Source organism: Sapajus apella, unplaced genomic scaffold (genome assembly GCF_009761245.1).
Source record: "Sapajus apella isolate SASKATOON/1434 unplaced genomic scaffold, GSC_monkey_1.0 scaffold12, whole genome shotgun sequence".
NCBI lineage: Eukaryota > Metazoa > Chordata > Mammalia > Primates > Cebidae > Sapajus > Sapajus apella.
This window is the reverse complement of record NW_022436952.1, coordinates 32,484,148-32,504,139: the sequence shown is the minus strand read 5'-3', so window position 1 is coordinate 32,504,139 and position 19,992 is coordinate 32,484,148. Positions and strand designations below refer to the sequence as shown.

The window sequence follows — 19,992 nt, the reverse complement described above, 5'->3', positions numbered from 1 at the left end:
AAAGGATAAATGCTTGAGGTGATGGATACCCCATTTACCCTAATGTAATTATTGTGCATTGTCTGTTATCAGAGTATCTCATGCACACCATAAATTATATGCGCCTACTACATATCCACACAACTAAAAATTTTTTAAAATTCCGTACGTAAGTCATGGTTTGCCTCTCTAGATGTTTGTTGTGAAAGAATATTGTCCTACTAATTCAAATTTTTTTCTGAAAGAGATTCTTTTTGTTGAAAGTTGCATGTATTTGAGTAGATTGGCAACATTATTTTTTCTTTTAACCTTACACTGCTTCAGAATACATGCTTTGAAGTGATTCCAGCTTGAGCTGAACTTATTCTTGAACTCCCAACCTCAGGTGATTCCAGCTTGAGGCAAGAAGTTACCAGATATTCCTGAATGGAAAGTAATTGAAGATAGGTTTTTAAAAGGTCCAGCTTTAGCTTTCGAAAGCTTTGAGGAGCTACTGTTGGTAAAATTACAAAGCCATAATAGGTTCATATTATTACTCAATTACACTTGGCCTTTAGATTTAGATTATCGACTTGAGGAATTACAGCTCTGTCACCCAGGCTGGAGCGAAGTGGTGCGATCTCGGCTCACTGCAACCTCTACCTCCCGGTTCAAGCAATTCTCCTGCCTCAGCATCGCAAGTAGTTGGGATTACAGCCATCCACCATCACGCGCAGCTAATTTTTGTATTTTTAGTAGAGACCGGGTTTCACCATGTTGGCCAGGCTGGTCTCAAACTCCTGACCTTGTGATCCATACACCTTGGCCTCCCAAAGTGCTGGGATTACAGGCATGAGCCACTGCACCTGGTCACAGTCTTGATTTTCTCTGTGTTCCTTGAATCATCAATGGTGGTGGTAAAGGAAGAAGATACATTTTTAGAAATTCTTTTCTTTTTTAGTAGAGACAGGGTTTCTCCATGTTAGTCAGGCTGGTCTTGAACTCCCAACCTCAGGTGATCCGCCCACCTCAGCCTCCCAAAGTGCTGGGATTACAGGCGTGAGCCACCGTGCCCGGCCACATTTTTAGAAATTCTTAAAAGTGTTTTTAAAATTAATTGTATGTTCTTAAAATTAATTGGATACCTTGTTGGCTGTCTATAACCTGAGTAATGGAATTCTTTTCTCTTGCTATATAGGTGCACATTAAAGATCCAAAGTCATGACTGACTCCAAGTATTTCACAACCAATAAAAAAGGTAAGTATGAGAATCTAATGAAATCTTTGAAATTTTTGAAAAGTTGTAGTGTAAGATTGTCCCAAGCAGAATGTTCCTGACCTCTTCTTTCAGACATACATGTAGTAGTAGACAATCTCATTGGACATCTACTACTTCTGCAGATAAATGTATTCAAGAATAGATTTTAAAAGTTAGGGCTGTGATGTACATTATTTTGACTTGAAGGTTGTATGATGTACATTATTTTGGCTTGAAGTGAAAGAGAGTCTGCTGTTTGAAATCAATATTGATCCATTGAAGATTGGTTAAGTCTGAGGAGGACAAAAGAAGCAGCACACGTTTTCTCTTTTGTTAAATAACTTTTACTTGGAAATAAACATTTTATAACAAAGAATACAATTAAAGCAATACAGATATGTATATAAAAAATAAAAATGAAAGTTCTCCCTTCCTGTTCCTATTACCAAGGGAACTCAGTGTATATCCTCAAGTCTTTTTCTATGTGTATAAGTGCATATAATAATACATATAATTAAAAAATTTTTATCTTTAATGAAAAAGTACTCTTGCAAAACAATGCATACAAATGTGTTATTTTCTTTTTTTGTTTTTGTTTTTGTTTTGAGACCGAGTGTTGCTGTGTCACCCAGGCTGGAGTGCAGTGGTGCTATCTCACTGCAACCTCTGCCTCTTGGGTTTAAACGATTCTCCTGCCTCAGCCTCTGGAGTAGCTGGGTTTACAGGTGCCCACTACCATGCTTGGCTAATTTTTCTGTTTTTTAATAGATACAGGGTTTCACCATCTCTGATGTTTTGATAACAGGCAATGCATAAAGATTGGTCAGGCAGTCTCGAACTCCTGATCACTCAGGTGAGCCATCCAACTCGGCCTTCCAAAGTGCTGGGATTACAGGCGTGAGCCACTGCACTGAAACGTATTATTTTCATATCCCTCCATATACATCTACTCTGTTCCTCATCTAGATGTATATTTAAAACGGGCAAACCTCTAGAGCCATCAGTGATTTTTTAGGTCATAGACTGCATTACTTGAGGGGCTTTGAACTTACTAGCCTCATCATCTTTGTTATCAGTAATATACTGCTTGTTTATATGTATGAGTTTGGGCCTAGGAACAAAGGATCCTTCTTGAGAACGTCCAACCTTTCATCTTTTATAAAATCGTTCCTAAATAAAATAGATCATTTCCAGAAGTGTGGAGGGTCTTCTCATCAAAACAGACCATTTTAGCCCATCTCAGCTTATTGTGCCTGTAGTTTAGCTTGCTTTATTTGTTGCTTAGGATCAGAATTCTGTACTTTTGTATTCAGCAATCCTTATATTTACCAAAGTATTCTGGATATGTCACCAACTACCATTCTTCTTTTTCTCTTGTTGCTAACAATTTGGCTTTCTTCTCAAATGTACCTTTTCTGTTCTTCTCCAATGGCTGAAATATGACATCTTCTCTGTCCCAGAGTTTCCCTATCTTGTTTCTCTTGAAATGGTTACTGGTCTGATTGTCTCCAGGTTTAGTTGAGTTTGGTCTTGAAGAACACTCTGTAGAGTCCTTTTACATTCATTTCTGTATTCCATTCATTTATTCAGCAAATATTTATTGTGTGTCTGCTATGCACAAGTCATATTTTCTTAATACCTTAACATTGATGAAATTTCTGATGAAATATCCTAATTTCCTCTAAATCAGAGTAAGTGCAAAGGATGCCTAGTACCTAGATCTTGGTTTCTAAATACCATTTCCCACTAAAAGGAAAAAAATTAAAAAACCCAGTATGGTGGTGCATACCTGTAGTCCCAGCTATTTCGGAGGCTGAAGTGGGAGGATTACTTGAGCCCAGGAGGTCAAGGCTGCAGTGAGCTGTGCTTATGCCACTGCACTCCAGCCTGGGCAACAGAGAGAGACCCTGTTTCAAAAGGAAAAAAAATTAAAAAGAAAACTCCCCAGATTATTTTAGTTTGTAGCCATGATTGAAAACCACTGCTAGCTGCTAACAGCGCTTGGTAGGTTTGATTGAGGGGAGAAAGAGGGGAAAAAAGATAGGAATTTAACGAAGTTGTAGAATATATGACTTTGCCTGTTTGAGTACCCCTCTTTGGTCCTACGCAACTTTTTTCTCATTTTTATTACCTACATCTCATAAAAGCCATTAGCCACTTGCCATTCATTCCCAGCTTTTTCTGATTTTCTTTTGGAAATAGGTTTATTTCTTCTTTCTTCTGTTAACATTTTGTGTGCTTGGATGAACAACATAATGATATGAAGGGATATAATTAAAATTAAATAGTTAAAATTTTAAAGCTCTTCTAACTCTTCCAACCCTCAAAAGGGTCCTGGTGACCTTTTTATAATTCAGGCATTTGTAAAAGTTTGAGACTCCAGATTGAATCACTGCTGATAAATATCATACATAAAAAATTGGTAGACTGTGTTCCCTGTGCTTCCTGCAACACTCACCAGAATTGCCACTGAAATATATTCTTTAAATTTGTGCTGTTGGAATTGGAATAATTTCTGTTACATCCTGCTTTGATTCTATAATACCTGCTGCTATTCACAATTCGGACTTTCTGAAACCCAGCTGTTTGTCCTTTACTCTTCCCGGAAGTGAATGAGAGGAACTCTAAGAGCTGGATTTGGCAGCATGGGACATGATAAAGGGTCCTATGAAGGTGAAGAACGACTCTTTAAAGGGCTCAGCTCTTCTGGATGTGCCACTTTTGTAGCTGTTGATTAAATAGCAATTTTGGAGTAATTTTTACCTTATCGTCCATGGGTATTGAAATGAGAACTTCTGTTTCTTTTTTTTTTTTTTTTTTCCTGAGACGGAGTTTCGCTCTTGTTACCCAGGCTGGAGTGCAATGGCGCGATCTCGGCTCATCGCAACCTCCGCCTCCTGGGTTCAGGCAATTCTCCTGCCTCAGCCTTCTGAGTAGCTGGGATTACAGGCACGCGCCACCATGCCCAGCTGATTTTTTGTATTTTTAGTAGAGACAGGGTTTTACCATGTTGACCAGGATGGTCTTGATCTCTTGACCTCGTGATCCACCCGCCTTGGCCTCCCAGAGTGCTGGGATTACAGACGTGAGCCACCGCGCCCGGCCCTGTTTCTTATTAATTTCTTCCTTTCCACATAGTGATTTCAGGCAAATCATGTAGTGTCTGCCCCCACTGTTTCTACACTGCTGAATGAGATCTGGTTGAAAGGAACAATAGGAGCAGTCTTGAAGGTAGAGGATAGTCTTTGAAGCAATATGGTAGATGAGCTGGAGGGTATAGATGGAAAGTTGAGGTGGGAGTAGTCAACCTCTTTTTCACGGGCTTAGTGATTTTTTTCCTTTCCTTTTAAACAACGTTAGGGTTGTTACTTTCTTTTTTATTTTGGTTCCAGCATTTTGAAGATAGGTGAGTCTGGAGACCAGGCCTCAAAATAGTGATTACAGTCCCTGGCATTTTACAGTGCGGAGCCTAAGCAGTCATTCAAGATTGTACCTTTAGAAATGTCTCCCTTGTGTACCATTCTTGGTTTCAATATTATTTTTGTTAGATTGATTGAATAGGAAGGGCCTTAAAGCCCATTAATTTATTAAAGTACTGATTAAAATAGTGATTCTTAACATTGGCTGTGCATTATAGTCACTTAGGGGAGCTCTTAAAGATTATGAGTTTTCCTTGACATGCTGATTTATTTGGTCTAGAGTGCAGCCGTACTTTGTATTTCTCAGGTAATATTAATGTGTGGCCAGGGTTGAGGACCTTTGAATTCAAGGGTCAGGCGACATAGTGCTAAGCTCAACTTCGTCACTCACTGTGTGAACTTTTTTTTTTTTTTTTTTTTTTTTACCAGAAAATAAACACCAACTTTATTAATATAATAGCAACAGAAAAGGTTTCCAATTTCTAAGAAGGAAATAACACCAGCTTTCTAAAAAGGAAATAACATAACACCAGCACAAGTGTTTAAAGTGTAAATGCCTACATTTCTTGTTCTGATAGCTTCCCACCACACACCAAAGGTTCCTTAAAGACGGTTGCCACCAGAGCTGCTGCAGGAACATGTTTTTCACTGGGCATAGCTTCACAGTCAACTCCTCAAGCAGAAGACTAAAATATTATTTCTTTTTAGAAGATCTTGGTTGTGGAAGAACATATCAATATGGAGAGAAGATCTTTGCTTCTCAAATTCAAGAAACACTACTAACTAATGTATCAATTTTTCTCTGATACAGTGTGACAGAGTGCTCTGTGAAGAATCCTTTTCCATCCATACCACATGTCTGGGTGAGAGGAGAGTGGCAAGCTGCCAGTACCCTAGCAGGCACTGCTGGTGATGCTCTGGGCTCTGCTCCCTTTCTGCTGGTAGTAGTAGGCATCTTTTCTGGTAGCTGCAGCAGCTCGATGTAGGGGAAAGGAAGGGGCCACCGACCAATCACCTCTTCTTGAAGCCATACTTTTTGCGTTCATAGAAGAGATCTGTCTTAGAGCTCCCCAAATTAACAATCTTTGGGCAGCCATCTCTATCCTTCTCCTGGATGGTACACTCCTTACAATAATAGGCATCAGAGACCCCAGGGCCTCCACAGATCACACAGCGCCCCTGGTAAGATCCATAGTTACACTCATCACATATGTGCACCAGAGCGCAGGGACGCACATAGGAGTCACAAATCACACACACTTGCCATCACATTTTTCACATAGTCTTCCGATGGCAACATCAACCTGCTTGCGGCAAAAGATCAAATCAGGATGATGTTTAGCCATAGTTCCCAATGAAGCCGGCTGCCGGTTACTGTGTGAACTTTAAGCCTCATTTCTTAATCTGTAAAGCTGAGCATGGATAAATGGGATAATACGTGCCTGCTCCTTACCTACATTTATGTTCTTCTCCAGACTTTTAACATTCTGATGGAAGATCATCCTTCAGATAATGTTCTCTCTCCACTGTAGCTAGATATAATGAGATTTGCTTTTTTCACACTCCTGTGGTTCTTAAGGATCTGGATTGCATCTTTCTCTCTGGCCATAATTTAAAAGATTTTTAAAACTTATGGTAGTTTCTTTATCAGTGAGTCAAGTAATAATCTAGGGCTTTGAATTTTACATATTCTGTAATTTTAAAATAACCTTATTTCAGTTGCTGCGCTGCTATCCTGGTATTAGTTATTACATAGTGCAGTATTTTGGCTAGATCTGTGGTCCTGGGACTTCACCAGTTTGTTCTCATCTCTTACAGGAGAAATATTTGAACTAAAAGCTGAACTCAACAATGAAAAGAAAGAAAAGAGAAAGGAGGCTGTGAAGAAAGTGATTGCTGCTATGACTGTGGGGAAGGATGTTAGGTAAGTGTAATCACCCTTGCCACTGGTCACTTTAGAGATCCATAACCCATCTTATGGCCTTTACTGCTTTTCCTTTAAAACTATTATAATCGGAGAACCTCTAAGAATGGGTTTGTCCCACGAAAAAGATCATCAGGAAGTGCAGTTGCTTTTGTATTGACGCTCTACTTAAGTGGTGTTTTTTGTTTTAGGGGGTGTGTGTGTGTGTGTGTGTGTGTGTGTGTGTGTGTGTTTTAGAACAGTGAAATGAGTTTGATTTTTTTGCACTCAAATCTATCATAACACCTCCTGAGAGCTGGCAAAGTTACAAATCTTTTGGCTGAGGTTGTTTAGAAGATGATAAAAATAAGGCCAGGCACGGTGGCTCACGCCTGTAATCCTGGCACTTTGGGAGGCTGAGGCGGGTGGATCACTTGAGGTCAGGAGTTCGAGATCTGCCTGGCCAACATGGTGAAACCCCGTCTCAAAAAAAAAAGTAAAAAATTTTTTTTGTAATTTAATATTTTATTTATTTTATTAAGAAAAAAAAAGAAGATAAAAGTATACTGAGAGGCATAAGTTCACATTTCTTTATTTGGCTCAAACCATTGCCCTCAACTTTACGACTCTACATTCAGCTGCTGAATTCAAGATGAAAATCAATATTAACAAAGACCATTTAGCCTTATTTTTTCTGTAATTAAGACCATTTGGAAATAAGTAAGGATTGTATGCAGGCCCCTGAGGATTATCCTAAGACCCTTTCAGGGGGTCCGTGAGATCAAAGTTGTTTTCATAATAATACTTAGATGTTACTTGCCCTTTTCACTATTTTGATGTTTACACTGATGGTGCAAAGCAGTAGTGGGTAAAACTGCTGGTACCACAGCGTGAATCAAGGCAGTGGTGCCAACCATAATGGTAGTCATTGTATTCCTCACCATCATATGCTGAAAAAGAGCAGTTTCACTTAATCCTCCATGAGCAGTAAAAATTTGTTTTATTTATAAAACTTGAAACTTTTAAATATTCTGTATAATGCAATAGGAATTACCCATAAAGCTCTTCTGCTGCATAGCAGTGTGATGGTCTACATGAGAAAAAGCCCTTGTGCAGTTGTTTGAATTGCAAACACCATTTTTATGTGAAAGAATGATTGACAAACTGTATTTAATTAGACTTTGGTATTTGGGAGATATTTTATCAAAAATGAACAAAGTGAACCTGTCACTTTAAGGGAAAAACATTGACAGTAGATACAGTTCAGGTTTTAAAGTAGAAATTAGAATTTCGGAAAACTGTCTCCCATCAAAGGCTTGACAGCTTCCTAATGCTTAAAGACTTTTCTGAGGAGATTAGGGTGAAGTTAATTATTGCAATTGTTTGCTGTTTTATAATGAAATGTGTCAGCACAGCTCAGTGAATCAATATTTTTCCAAATGACCAGAGCATATGTATATCACAAAATAATGCATGGATAAAAGATCTATTCAAAATACCATGTAGGCCAGGCGCAGTAGCCTATGCTTGTAATCTCAGTACTTTGGGAGGCCGAGGCAGGCAGATCACCTGAGGTCAGGAGTCCGAGACCAGACTGGCAGACATGGTAAAACTCTGTGTCCACTAAAAAAGATACAAAAAAAAAAAAAAAATAGCTGGGCGCGGTGGCACATGCCTGTAATCTTGGCTACTCTGGAGGCTGAGGCAGTAGAATCGCTTGAACCCAGGAGGCAGAGGTTGTAGTGAGCTGGGTTTGCACCACTGCACTCCAACCTGTGCAACAGAGTAAGACTCTGTCTCAAAAAAAAAAAAGCAGTGTAAATGTGTGGATTTTAGTACAACCAAGTACAAAAAGTTTATTGATAAGGTTTCAGATTCTACATTGCAACTAACTTTTAAGAAACTGCATTTTTTAGACTCAGAAAGAGGAAAACCACTATTTTTCTTGATTGATTGATCGATTGATTTGAGACAGGTCTCGCTCTGTCACCCAGGCTGGAGTACAGTGGCGCAAACTTGGCTCACTGCAACCTCTGCCTCCTAAGCTCAAACGATTCTCCTGCCTCAGCCTGCCAAGTAGCTGGGATTACAGGTGTGTGCCACTACCACCTGGCTAATATTTTTGTATTTTTAGTAGGGACAGGGTTTCACCATGTTAGTCAGGCTGGTCTTGAACTTCTGACTTCAAATGATCCACTTGCCTTGGCCTTCCAAAAGTTCTGGGATTACAGGTGTTAGCCACTGTGCCTGGCCTGTCTAGTTTTGTGTAGCATCAAGAATACTTAGTTATAACCAAAAAAAAAAAGGAGAAAGAAAATAAGGAATATCTAGTTATATGAAAAACTATTAAAATATTATTTCCTTTTCCAAGTTACATACATGTATGAAGCTGGATTTTCTATTTACGTTTCAAAGCAACGTTTTACAAAAGGTTGAATGCAGGAACAAATGATTGTCCAGCTGTTTTTGTTTAAACTAGATATTAAAGAGAGTTGCAAAAAAAAAAAAATGTTATTAATTTAAAAAATTTTAAAATATTATGAAATGGGTTTCTTCCTTTTTAAATGGATTAATTTTTTAAAAATTTCTCAGTTTTAATTCCTGACCTGATAAAATATCAGTAGGTGTATAACCTGCATGAACAAAAGCTCTCTGGGATCTCAGTAATTTTTAAGAGTATAAAGGGATCCTGAGACCAAAAAGGTGAGGGTTGCTTCCCTAACCAGACAGGAAGTGCATATAGAAGTGGTGGCATGGGAAATGACTCTCTCTTCCTATGTTCTAGGTGCTGCTGTTCTGAAAGGAATTTCTGTTATTTTTGTTTTGTTTGTTTAGCATATAAAACACATTTGGTTTTTAAATTGCTGTTCTGTGACTATCTAAGGGGTTGGCAAACGTTTTTATAAAGGACAAAATAGTAAGTACATCAGGCTGGCATAGTAAGTACTCTTTGCTTAGGAGGCAAAGGGGCAAAATTGAGTTTATTAGGTAGCTACTTACATAATAAGAGAGAAGACCAATTTCCATAAATTTTTTATTGATGAAATTCAAAATATAGTAATAGTTAAGTATAATGTTTTGTACCACAGGTCTACTATTAATAAGAATGGGATTCTTTTGGGGGATTATAACATTTTGCTTAATTAGGATTCATAGCATTTTTCATCATCAGATTTGTTTTATTTATTTATTGTTTTGAGATGGAGTTTCTCTCCATTGCCCAGGCTGGAGTGCAGGGGCGCAATCTCGGCTCACTGCAACCTCTGCCTCCTGGGTTCAAGGGATTCTCATGCCTCAGCCTACTGAGTAGCTGGTACTATATAGCCTGCCATCACACCTGCTGACTGTCTGCCTTGGTCTCCCAAAGTGTTAGGATTACTGGCATGAGCCACCATGCCTGGCCAAGATTCTTATAGATGAACATTTAGTTCATCTGTAAAAACCACTTTTAGCTCATGGATTGTACAAACTTCAGCATTGGGCTGGATTTAGCACAGAGGCAGTAGTTGCCTATCGGTGATCTTTCTAGTCACTGAAGGGCTGTTTTTGCCAGATAATAAATCTGGATTGAAAGCATTAGTACAAACAAATTGGTAAAAATTGTCATACCCCTTTACAGGGGCTGTTGTGGTTTTGCCAAGCTTATTTCTGTCTGTATCCTACAAAAAAGTTAAAACTCTTGATTTTTTTTCCTGTATGCTTGCTATTGCTGACAATTTATTACGTACCTAGCATTATACCACTTATCATTGTTCAAACAAAAGGCTAGTGGATGTCTGTTTGCCTTCATAACATTTAACTGTCTAGTTGATGAGACCCAAAACTTGAAAAATTAGGGAAAAATAAAATATAGTTATACATAATTAGGCCCTAAAGTGTATATTTTAAAAGCAATATGACTTCTACTAAAGAGAGATCCAGGTTAACAGGGATAGTTGAAGAACCTTTCTTGGAGATGAAATATGAGCTGTGCCTAGAAAAACAGTGCAAAGAAATAGAATGGAGATTAGCTATTTGTACGTTGTCATATTTCAGCCTTCCCTGCAAGTAGCCTCAAGTCCAGCACTGTCCAGTAGAAATACAGTGTGAACCACATGTAATTTTAAATTTTCTAGTAGCCATTTTGAAAAAGTGAAAAGAAACAGATGAATTAATTTTAGTAACATATTTTATTTGACCTGATATATCTAAAATATCCTGTCAGCGTGTAATCAACATAAAAATTATTAATAAGATATTTTACATTATGAAAAATATTCATACTGTCTTCAAAACCAGTGTGTGTTTTACATTTGCATCACATCTCAGTTCATACTTGCCACATTGTGTCTAGCAGCTATATGTGACTAGTGGCTACCATATTGGAAAGTTCAGGTTTCTAGTTTATAGGTTGGCACTTAACACTTTTTACTTCTTGCTTGATCTTTGGCTATTAAGTCTTCTTGACCTTGTGTAGATTGTTAGAATTAAACTGTTTAGGATCTTAAATTTATTATTGGTTAATGTTTCACATTTATTTACTGGTTATGGTTGTTTTGTGCGTGAGCTAGTCTAGGAAATAGAAAACACATTTTTGGAGAGTTTCTTAGTATTTACTAAATATCTACATGTGCATGAAACAACAGTAGGTACCATGCATACAAGTTACACAAATAGTTTGCCTTTTAGGACAAAAGTTACTGGTTCACTGGAGATATGGTGGAGTCCTTGACTTCAGTCCAGCTTCCTTTTTGTGAATTAATTTCTTCTTCTGTACCATTTATTGTATATAGGACGTATACCATGTGACCAGCTATTTCATTCCCTTTTTCTCCCCTTTTCTTGTGGAAATATACCAACATTTCTTTTTTGTTTCTTCTATGCTAGTAGCAAGATGTTTGACAGTATTAAAAATTTATAAGGTACTTTGATAAAGCATTGTGGGGAAGATTAATTGCTAACTTCCCATAAAGTTATAGTTATTCTGTATTTTTAAAATACAGCTTACACTTTAGAATCTGACAAGCTCAACCCTTCCAAGCTAATGGTTGGTGCCCCTTTAAATTTATTTCCTGTGGCCTATAGGAAGATGGTAGATCATGAAATTACTAGAACTAAGAAAGGTATAAACTGCTTTTATATTTGATTACTCTCAAATTTTCATTTGTCTGAATAGTAATCTTAAAAAAATAATTTCACTAGAAGGGAATCAGGACATTCTGGAGAATGACTGATTCTAGGGCTGGGATTAGAAGTGTACAAAATGAGCCTGGATGGAACATCTTGTCATAAAGGAAAATATGGAAAATACCAGACCATATCACAAGGATTCAGGAGCTAAGTTCCCACTAGTCAAGAATGGAAGAATATGAATATTAAAAAGTGTAACTGTAGGCCGGGTATGGTGGCTTACATTTGTAATCCCAGCACTTTGGGAAGCCAAGGTGGGCGGATCACCTAAGGCCAGGAGTTTGAGACCATCCTGGCCAACACGATGAAACCCCATAATACAAAAATTAGCCGCATGTGATGGTGCGGCTGTAATCCCAGCTACTTCAGGGCTGAGGCAGGAGAATTTCTTGAACCCAGGGAGGTGGAGGTTGCCGTGAGCCGAGATCGCATTACTGCACTCCAGCCTGGGTGACAGAGTGAGACTTTGTCTCAAAAAAAAAAAAAAAAAGTGTATCTGTAGTGCTTTGAAACTGTAGATTGATGTGAAGAATTATTGTTTCTTTTGCCCTGTTGCACTCCTGAAAGCAAGATGATTCACCAGCAGCTCTACTGGAGCCACCCGTGAAAAGTCAGCCAGGGTTCTTGCTCTTGTCGTGTCTGCTGAAACTGGATACAGTCTTATATGGATATTCAACCTCGATATATGCCACCAGTATTTCCATCAGTATGTGAAGGATATAGATTTCATTAAGTTGGACTAAGTGATCTTCCATGAATGGATTATCTAAGACACCCACCCAATGAGAGAAACCATGTTACCTTTTTGTACATAAAATAAATGTTTTTTTGTTTTGTTTTTTTTTTAATTATTGTTATTTCTTTTCTTTTTTTTTGAGATGGGACCTTGCTCTGTTCCTCAGACTGGAGTGCAGTGGCATTATCACAACTCACTGCAACCTCGGCATCTTAGCCTCAAGTGATGCTCCCACCTGAGCTTCCTGAGTAGCTGGGACCACAGGCGCACACCACCGTGTCTTGGCTGATTTTTAAAATTATTTATAGAGATGAGGTCTCACTATGTTGCCCAGGCTGGTCTCAAACTTCTAGGCTCAAGCAGTTCTCCCACTATGGCCTCCCAAAGTGCTTGGATTACAGATGTGAGCCACTGGCCTTGGCCTGTTTTTTGTGTTTTTTTTTTTTAATGTGATAAAGGTAGTAATTTTTTTCTTTTTAAAATGATACTACTTGGCTGGGCATGGTGGCTCACATCAGTAATCCCAGCACTTTGGGAGGCCAAGACGGGCAGATCACCTGAGGTCAGGTGTTCAGGACTAACCTGGCTAACGTGGCAAAACCCCGTCTCTACTAAAAATACAAAACTTAGCCAAGCGTGGTGGTCCACACCTGTAATTTCAGCTATTTGGGAGGCTGAGGCATGAGAATTGCTTGAATCCAGGAGGCAGAGGTTGCAGTGAGTCAAGATTGTGCCACTGCACTCCAGCGTAGGCAACAGAGCAAGACTCTGTCTCAAAAAAAGAAAAAGTATTCTTAAGATATACATTGAAATATTATAGATGAAGCTGGGCACAGTGGCTTATGCCTGAAATCCTAGCACTGGGATTAAAATTTTTCGTAATAAAAAGCTTTCTCAAAAAACTAGAGACCTCGTTGGGAACAACACTACAATTATTATTATTATTTTTTTTTTGGATGGGGATAAGGTTTCACTCTGTCATCAAGGCTGGAGTATATTGATGTGACCAAGGCTCACTAGAGTCTTGGCCTCCTGGGCTATAGCGATCCAGCTGTTTCAGCCTCCTGAGAAGCTAAAACTACATGTGTGCACCACCGCGCCCAGCTTTTTAAAAAACATTTTTGTAGAGATGGGATCTTGACATGTTGTTCAGGCTAGTCTTGAACTCCTAGTCTCAAGCGATCCTTACGCCTCAGCCTCCCAAAGTGCTGGGATTACAGACAAGAGCCACCATGCCTGGCCTACAATTCTTTTAGTAATTCATTTCTGTGACAGTTACTACTGTGAGGACATTTGTATCAAGTCACTCTGTTAGTTAAGGCTCTTCGTGTTCTGACCAACAGCTTGGCACCAACACCTGCTTACTCACTTTTTTATCCTCTCTTCTCAGCTCTCTCTTTCCAGACGTAGTGAACTGTATGCAGACTGACAATCTGGAGCTAAAGAAGCTTGTGTATCTCTACTTGATGAACTACGCCAAGAGTCAGCCAGACATGGCCATCATGGCTGTAAACAGCTTTGTGAAGGTAACTTTTCCCAAGGCCTCAAGAATAGAGTCTGCACTGCAAATAAGTAATCTCTGTTCTGAAGGAAGGACTGTAGGGAAGTGTTGGCAGTGACTAGGACTGTTCGTGTTTTAAGCATTCTAACCAGGGTGTGTCATCCAGGGAAATTCAAACCATATGATGAGCTTTCTGTTAGTGGGGCTTGGTGCATCCTTGCCAGATGGGTAGAAGAAAACCTGGTGAAACCTCACTGTTTTAGCTGCTGAGGCTGACAAAGGTTGGACATACCATTGTAGTATCAGCAACCGGGAGAAGTTACCTATTTTATCTTTGTAGAAATTATGCTTATGAGTTAGCAGTAGTAGAGACTGCAGGAGTTGCTACTTTTGTTTTCATTTAATAGGTCTTACATCATTTGATTGATTAATTAATTATTTTTTTTTTGAGACAGGGTCTTTCTCTGTTGCCCAGGCTGGAGCGCAGTGACGCAATCTTAGCTCACTGCAACCTCTTTCCAAGTTCAACCAGTTCTCCTGCCATAGTCTCCCAAGTAGGTGGGATTACAGGCACTAGCCACCAGGCCCAGATAATTTTGTATTTTTAGTAGAGGTGGGGTTTTACCATGTTGTCAGGCTGTTATTTTTATTTTATTTTTTTTTGAGATGGAGTCTTGCCCTGTTGCCCAGGCTGGAGTGCAATGGCATGGTCATGGCTCACTGCAACCTCTGCCTTCCAGTTTCAAGTGATTCTCCTGTGTCAGCCTCCCAAGTAGCTGGGATTACAGGTGGCCGTCACCACACCCAGCTAATTTTTGTATTTTTAGTAGACAAAGAGTTTCACCACATTGGTCAGGCTGATCTCGAACTCCTAACCTCAGGTGATCTACCCACCTTGACCTCCCAAAGTGCTGGGGTTACAGACATGAGCCACTGCTCCCAGCTTGATTAATTTTTTTTTATGGAAAATTTTAAACGTATTCAAGAAGAAGGACTAGTATAATAAATTTCTAAATATTATCTTGTAGTTTCAACAGCTACTGACACACAGCTGCACTTGTTTATAATACTCATACGTATTTTCTGACCTCCAACTCCCTCTCCTGCTGGATAATATTAAAGCAAACCCTAAACATATATTGAATAGTTTGTCCTTACATTTTTCAAGATAAGTTCTTTTATTTAAACGTAATCATAGTATCATCATGTCTTTCAAAATGGACAAAAAATTTTTCTTACTATTATTGAATATTCAGTCAAATCTTTCCTGTCTTAGATGTAAAGAAAATAATAGTGGGATTGTTCCCATTAATTTTCTTTTTTTACTAGTTTTTTTTTTTTTTTCTCTCTATTTGGAACTTAGCTTACATTAAAAAAAATTCAGACATTAAAAAAATTCAGACAGCGTTTCTAAAATTAGCTTCTATTTAAAATGTTTTGCACAATAAGCAGTATGCTTTCTTCCTTCTCATGGACTTTTTGTTCTTTTCCTGTGTTTAGCCACATTACAGAGTCAGAATATAGCAGTTTGTTCTCTATGACTGGTGGTTCATGGATGGAATATGTCATTGGGAAGAATTTAGTTTACATTTTTTGGAAGTTAGAGTTGTGCATAGATTTATATGGGCTTAAAGACATTTTTTAAGGTAGGGCATTTTAAAAGAGTATTTTTTCTCCATATTCTATTTGTACTATATTTGGAAGTACTTGCTAGTAAAAGAGAACGTATGTTAGTCAGGAGCTCAGAGGGCCCTCTCTGCTGCTTAACTCCAGGTATTTATTTCAAGCCCAAACCAGCTCCTGTGCTCTGCTTTGTTTTGTTGGTTGTAGGCCCCAGAAATCTAGCTCTCTTTTCTCTCTGTTTGATGCTTAGAAACTCAGTGTGGAGTAGGGCACGGTCTTTCCAATTCCTCTTTTTTTTCTTTTTTCCTATGCCAGAATATAAGCTCAAAAGCTTTTTATGTTTTTAGGGCAGATCCACTAATGGCTATAGGATGGTACCAACTCCCTAAGCCTCTGTCTGGCACTGGAATGAATCCTACTGAGCCTTTTCTCATTTTGTATATAAAACAGTTAAATGACTTCCTCACCTAAACTCTTAAATAGGGCAGCTAAGATTTGTACTTAGGAAAGGAATAACAAGGGAGATTAGAGCTCACGTGGAATGTAACTGGAAGCTTAAATTGATGAAGTATTCTTTTGCAGCTTATGCCAACTGTTTACTTTTAGCCACCATGTATACTTAAATTTGTTGGTGATTGTTTTCTGTAGGACTGTGAAGATCCTAATCCTTTGATTCGAGCCTTGGCAGTCAGAACCATGGGGTGCATCCGGGTAGACAAAATTACAGAATATCTCTGTGAGCCCCTCCGCAAGTGCTTGAAGGATGAGGATCCATATGTTCGGAAAACAGCAGCAGTCTGTGTGGCAAAACTCCATGATATCAACGCCCAAATGGTGGAAGATCAGGGATTTCTGGATTCTCTACGGGATCTTATAGCAGATTCAAATCCAATGGTAATAAGCTTCTGCTTTTATAGAGAGCAGTATTTAAAATAAGTCCCTTGTTAAAGCATGCTTAATATGAACCTTGTCTTTGGAATATTGGGTTATAGGGTAGCTATGGGAAACATGACTGTGTGTCTCACAGATTGTATATCTCATATCCTAGGTGTTGTTGAGGGGAGAACCAAGTACTAAAATGCAGGGATATTAAAGCAAATCTTTGTAGTGTACGTATGCTCATATTTGCCCATAAACCAGTACATTCGTCATTTTCTTCAGGAGGTTGCCTTAAATTTATATATATTTAAGATTATTTTCTTCACATAGATATTCGTGGTACTTTCTGGTGGTGTGGGACTAGAAACTGAATCAAAATGATCTTTATTTCCTAATTATTATGATGCATTTCTCTATAGGGGAATTTCTAGGACAAGATTATTTTTAGCCAACTTGATTATGTTCTAAATGTTTAGCAGCCAGAATGTAACTAACACCTTAAAGTTTTGGGATCTTTTATTTTCCTTATTGACAGTTTAAACTTTGCTTACATAATGATGGAGGTCAAATGTTTGGCTCCACTAGTAACTAAAACTCATTTGAATTGGGTACTATTGAATATATTTGATTGGTCACTAAATATTGTTGGCAAGAAGATGGAAGAATATAGCCACTTTCTTTAAAGTGCTCCTTTTTTGGTATAATGCGGTGTTACTTAAAGGTGAATAACACTAAAAGTTAATCAGTGTCTAACCTTTGAATATATTTATTTTTTGAGTTGGAGTTTCACTCTGCCACCCAGGCTGGAGTGCAGTGGCACCATCTCGGCTCACTGTAACCTCTGCTCCCAGGTTCAAGCAATTCTTCTGCCTCAGCCTCCCCAGTAGCTGGGACTACAGGTGCACGCCACCACACCCAGCTAATTTTTGTATTTTAGTAGAGACGAGGTTTCACCGTATTGGCCAGGCCACACTTGAACTGCTAACCTCGTGATCTGCCTGCCTCAGCCTCCCAAAGTGCTGAGATTATAGATGTGAGCCACCTTGCCCATTAATATTTTCTTTTTAAAATTATTTATCGACTTATTCATTTATCTTTTACAGATACGATCTTGCTCTGTGGACAAGCTGGAGTGCCTGGGTACAATCATAGCTCACTGTAACTTTGAACTCATGGGTTCAAGCACTCTTTGCACCTCAGTCTCCTGAGTAGCTAGGACTGCAGTCACATGCCACCACATATGGCTAATTTTTTATATTTTGTGGAGATGGGGTCTTGCTATGTTGCTCAGGTTGGTCATGAATTCCTGGTATTAAGCAGTCCTCCCACCTTGGCCTTCCACAGTGAATTACTGTGCTTGGTCTGAATGTTTTCTTAGTGAACTTCTTTAAATGGAGAGTTGGAATTTGTCTGAAAATAGATACAGTCTCTTACTTGTAAATTACTTGTTCACATATCCGCTCTGACATCTCGTTTGGGTCATTGTATTTTACAGGTTGTCTTGGCTTCTGTTTATTATCCTTCAAAATTAGTATTAAGACCAAAGGGTGAAGCAAGTCATAATTTTTTAGGGTTTTTAATGGTACTACCTACCATTAGGAATCTTTCAACCTAGACATAGGGGTGGTGATCAGTGGGGGTGTGGAAGTGCAGATGCTTTAATCGTGACTTCTGGCAGAATATCACCACCAGTACTAGAAGATTCAACCCTGCCTTTTATTTCCCCTAAGTAACACCATATGGTACCTTTTTTTTTTTTTTTTTTTTTTTTTTCCTGAGACAGAGTGTCACTCTGTCACTCAGTCCAGAGTGCAGTGGCACAGTCTCAGCTCACTGCAATCTCCATCTCCTGGGTTCAAGCAATTTTCCTCCTGCTTCAGCCTCCCAAGTACAGTAGCTGGGATTATAGGCACCCACCTCCATGCCTGGCTAATTTTTGTATTTTTAGTAGAGGCGGGGGGTTTCACCATGTCTGAGGTTTTACTTGAGATCACCAGACTGATCTCAAAACTTCTGACCTCAAGTGATCTACTTTCCACTGCCTCCCAAAGTGCTGGGATTAAAGGTGTGAGCCACGACATCTAGCCACCTTTTTTTAAAATTACATTTAAAAAAATTAGTTGGCTAAGCGTCATGACTCATGCCTGCCTGTAATCCCAGCACTTTGGGAGGCTGAGGCAGAAGGATCACTTGAAGCCAAGAGTTTGAGACCAGCCTGGGCAACAAAACGAGACGCTGCCTCTAAAAAAGCTTCTTAAAAAGATTCTTTGTGTTGGGCACGGCGGCTCACACCTGTAATCCCAGCACTTTGGGACTCCAAGGCGGGCGGATCATGAGGTCAGGAGTTTGAGACCAGCCTGCCCAACATAGTGAAACGCCATCTCTACTAAAAATACAAAAAATCAGCCAGGTGCAGGGGCAGACACCTGTAATTCCAGCTACTCAGGAGGCTGAGGCAGGAGAATAGCTTGAATCTGGGAGGCGGAGGTTGCAGTGAGCCAAGAATGTGCCATTGCACTCCAGCCAGAGCAACAGTGTGAGACTCTGTCTCAAAAAAAAAAAAATTCATTGGATGTGGTGGTGCATCCCTGTAATTCCACTTTCTCAGAAGGCTGAGGTGGGAGAATCCCTTGAGCCTAGGAGTTTAAGGCTATAGTGAGCTGTGATTGCACCACTGCATTCTAGCCTGAGTGACAAAGAGAGACCCTGTCTCAAAAAAATAAAAAAATATTTTCTAAAGCAGTAGTATCTATTTTACAGAATGTTTAGCTGGCACCAACTTGTGTTTTTGGCATGCTTTTGAGTCACTGTTATTCTGAGCAACTATCTATATAATTCTCTACCTGAGGACAGATGAGGAGATGAAAAGTGTGCTGCAACCTTCAACCAGGTGGGCAGAATATCATGTACCCTGTGGAAACTTACTAAATATTCAGTGGTGCTAAGAATGTGGAATGGCTCAAAGGGAGAATGAGTTCTGACTTACAGGGAACTCCAGTTCGAGGCAGCATCTCTATGCTAATGTAAATTATTTGATGCAGAACCTATAAAGTTACATGGTCAGGGATAAGGCCTAAGGGAGGGTTTAGCAGTAAAGGCATTTGTGTGTGTGTGTGTGCGTGTGCATGCGCACGTGCGTGCTCTCATGCACACTCAAGTAGCACACTTAGAGATCTTTATCCAGATAAACTGAGAGGAATAGAAAGTTTCTGGAACAAGCTTAGTTTGTCCGATTTATTCAAAGTTTACATTGAATAGAAGAGAGCTAGTTTTCATCTAGTCCATAAGATCAAGTGGCATATATATGCTATTTATGTATTTATCTTTTTTTATTGTGGGAATCTTCAAACATTCAAAATTAGGACAAATAAATGAAGATAATACATAAAATGAATTTATCATCACTAGATTCAGTAGTCATCAATACATACCAATCTTGTTTTACTTATTTTCTTTCCTCATCCCTTAGCTGTATAAAATTGAAACAAGCAACACATGAATGGGTCTCTTTGAATTTAGAATATCATAATATTATAGTAAACTATA

At 38.9% G+C, this 19,992-nt stretch overlaps 1 protein-coding gene and 1 pseudogene across 7 annotated transcripts in view; one reads left to right on the top strand and one right to left on the bottom strand.

Moving 5' to 3' along the window:
* The window catches only part of AP2B1 (adaptor related protein complex 2 subunit beta 1), a 139,498-nt gene that overhangs the window by 14,123 nt on the left and 105,383 nt on the right, over nt 1–19,992 (top strand). For all 7 annotated transcript variants that reach the window (XM_032280858.1, XM_032280861.1, XM_032280855.1 and 4 more), the window contains exons 2-5: nt 1,157–1,216; nt 6,454–6,559; nt 13,834–13,969; nt 16,216–16,461. In XM_032280858.1, the coding sequence (XP_032136749.1) occupies nt 1,180–1,216; nt 6,454–6,559; nt 13,834–13,969; nt 16,216–16,461 (525 nt within the window). In that variant the 5' untranslated portion in view covers nt 1,157–1,179. The remainder of the gene's footprint in view (nt 1–1,156; nt 1,217–6,453; nt 6,560–13,833; nt 13,970–16,215; nt 16,462–19,992) is intronic.
* Nucleotides 5,437–6,013, bottom strand: LOC116553400 (annotated as a pseudogene).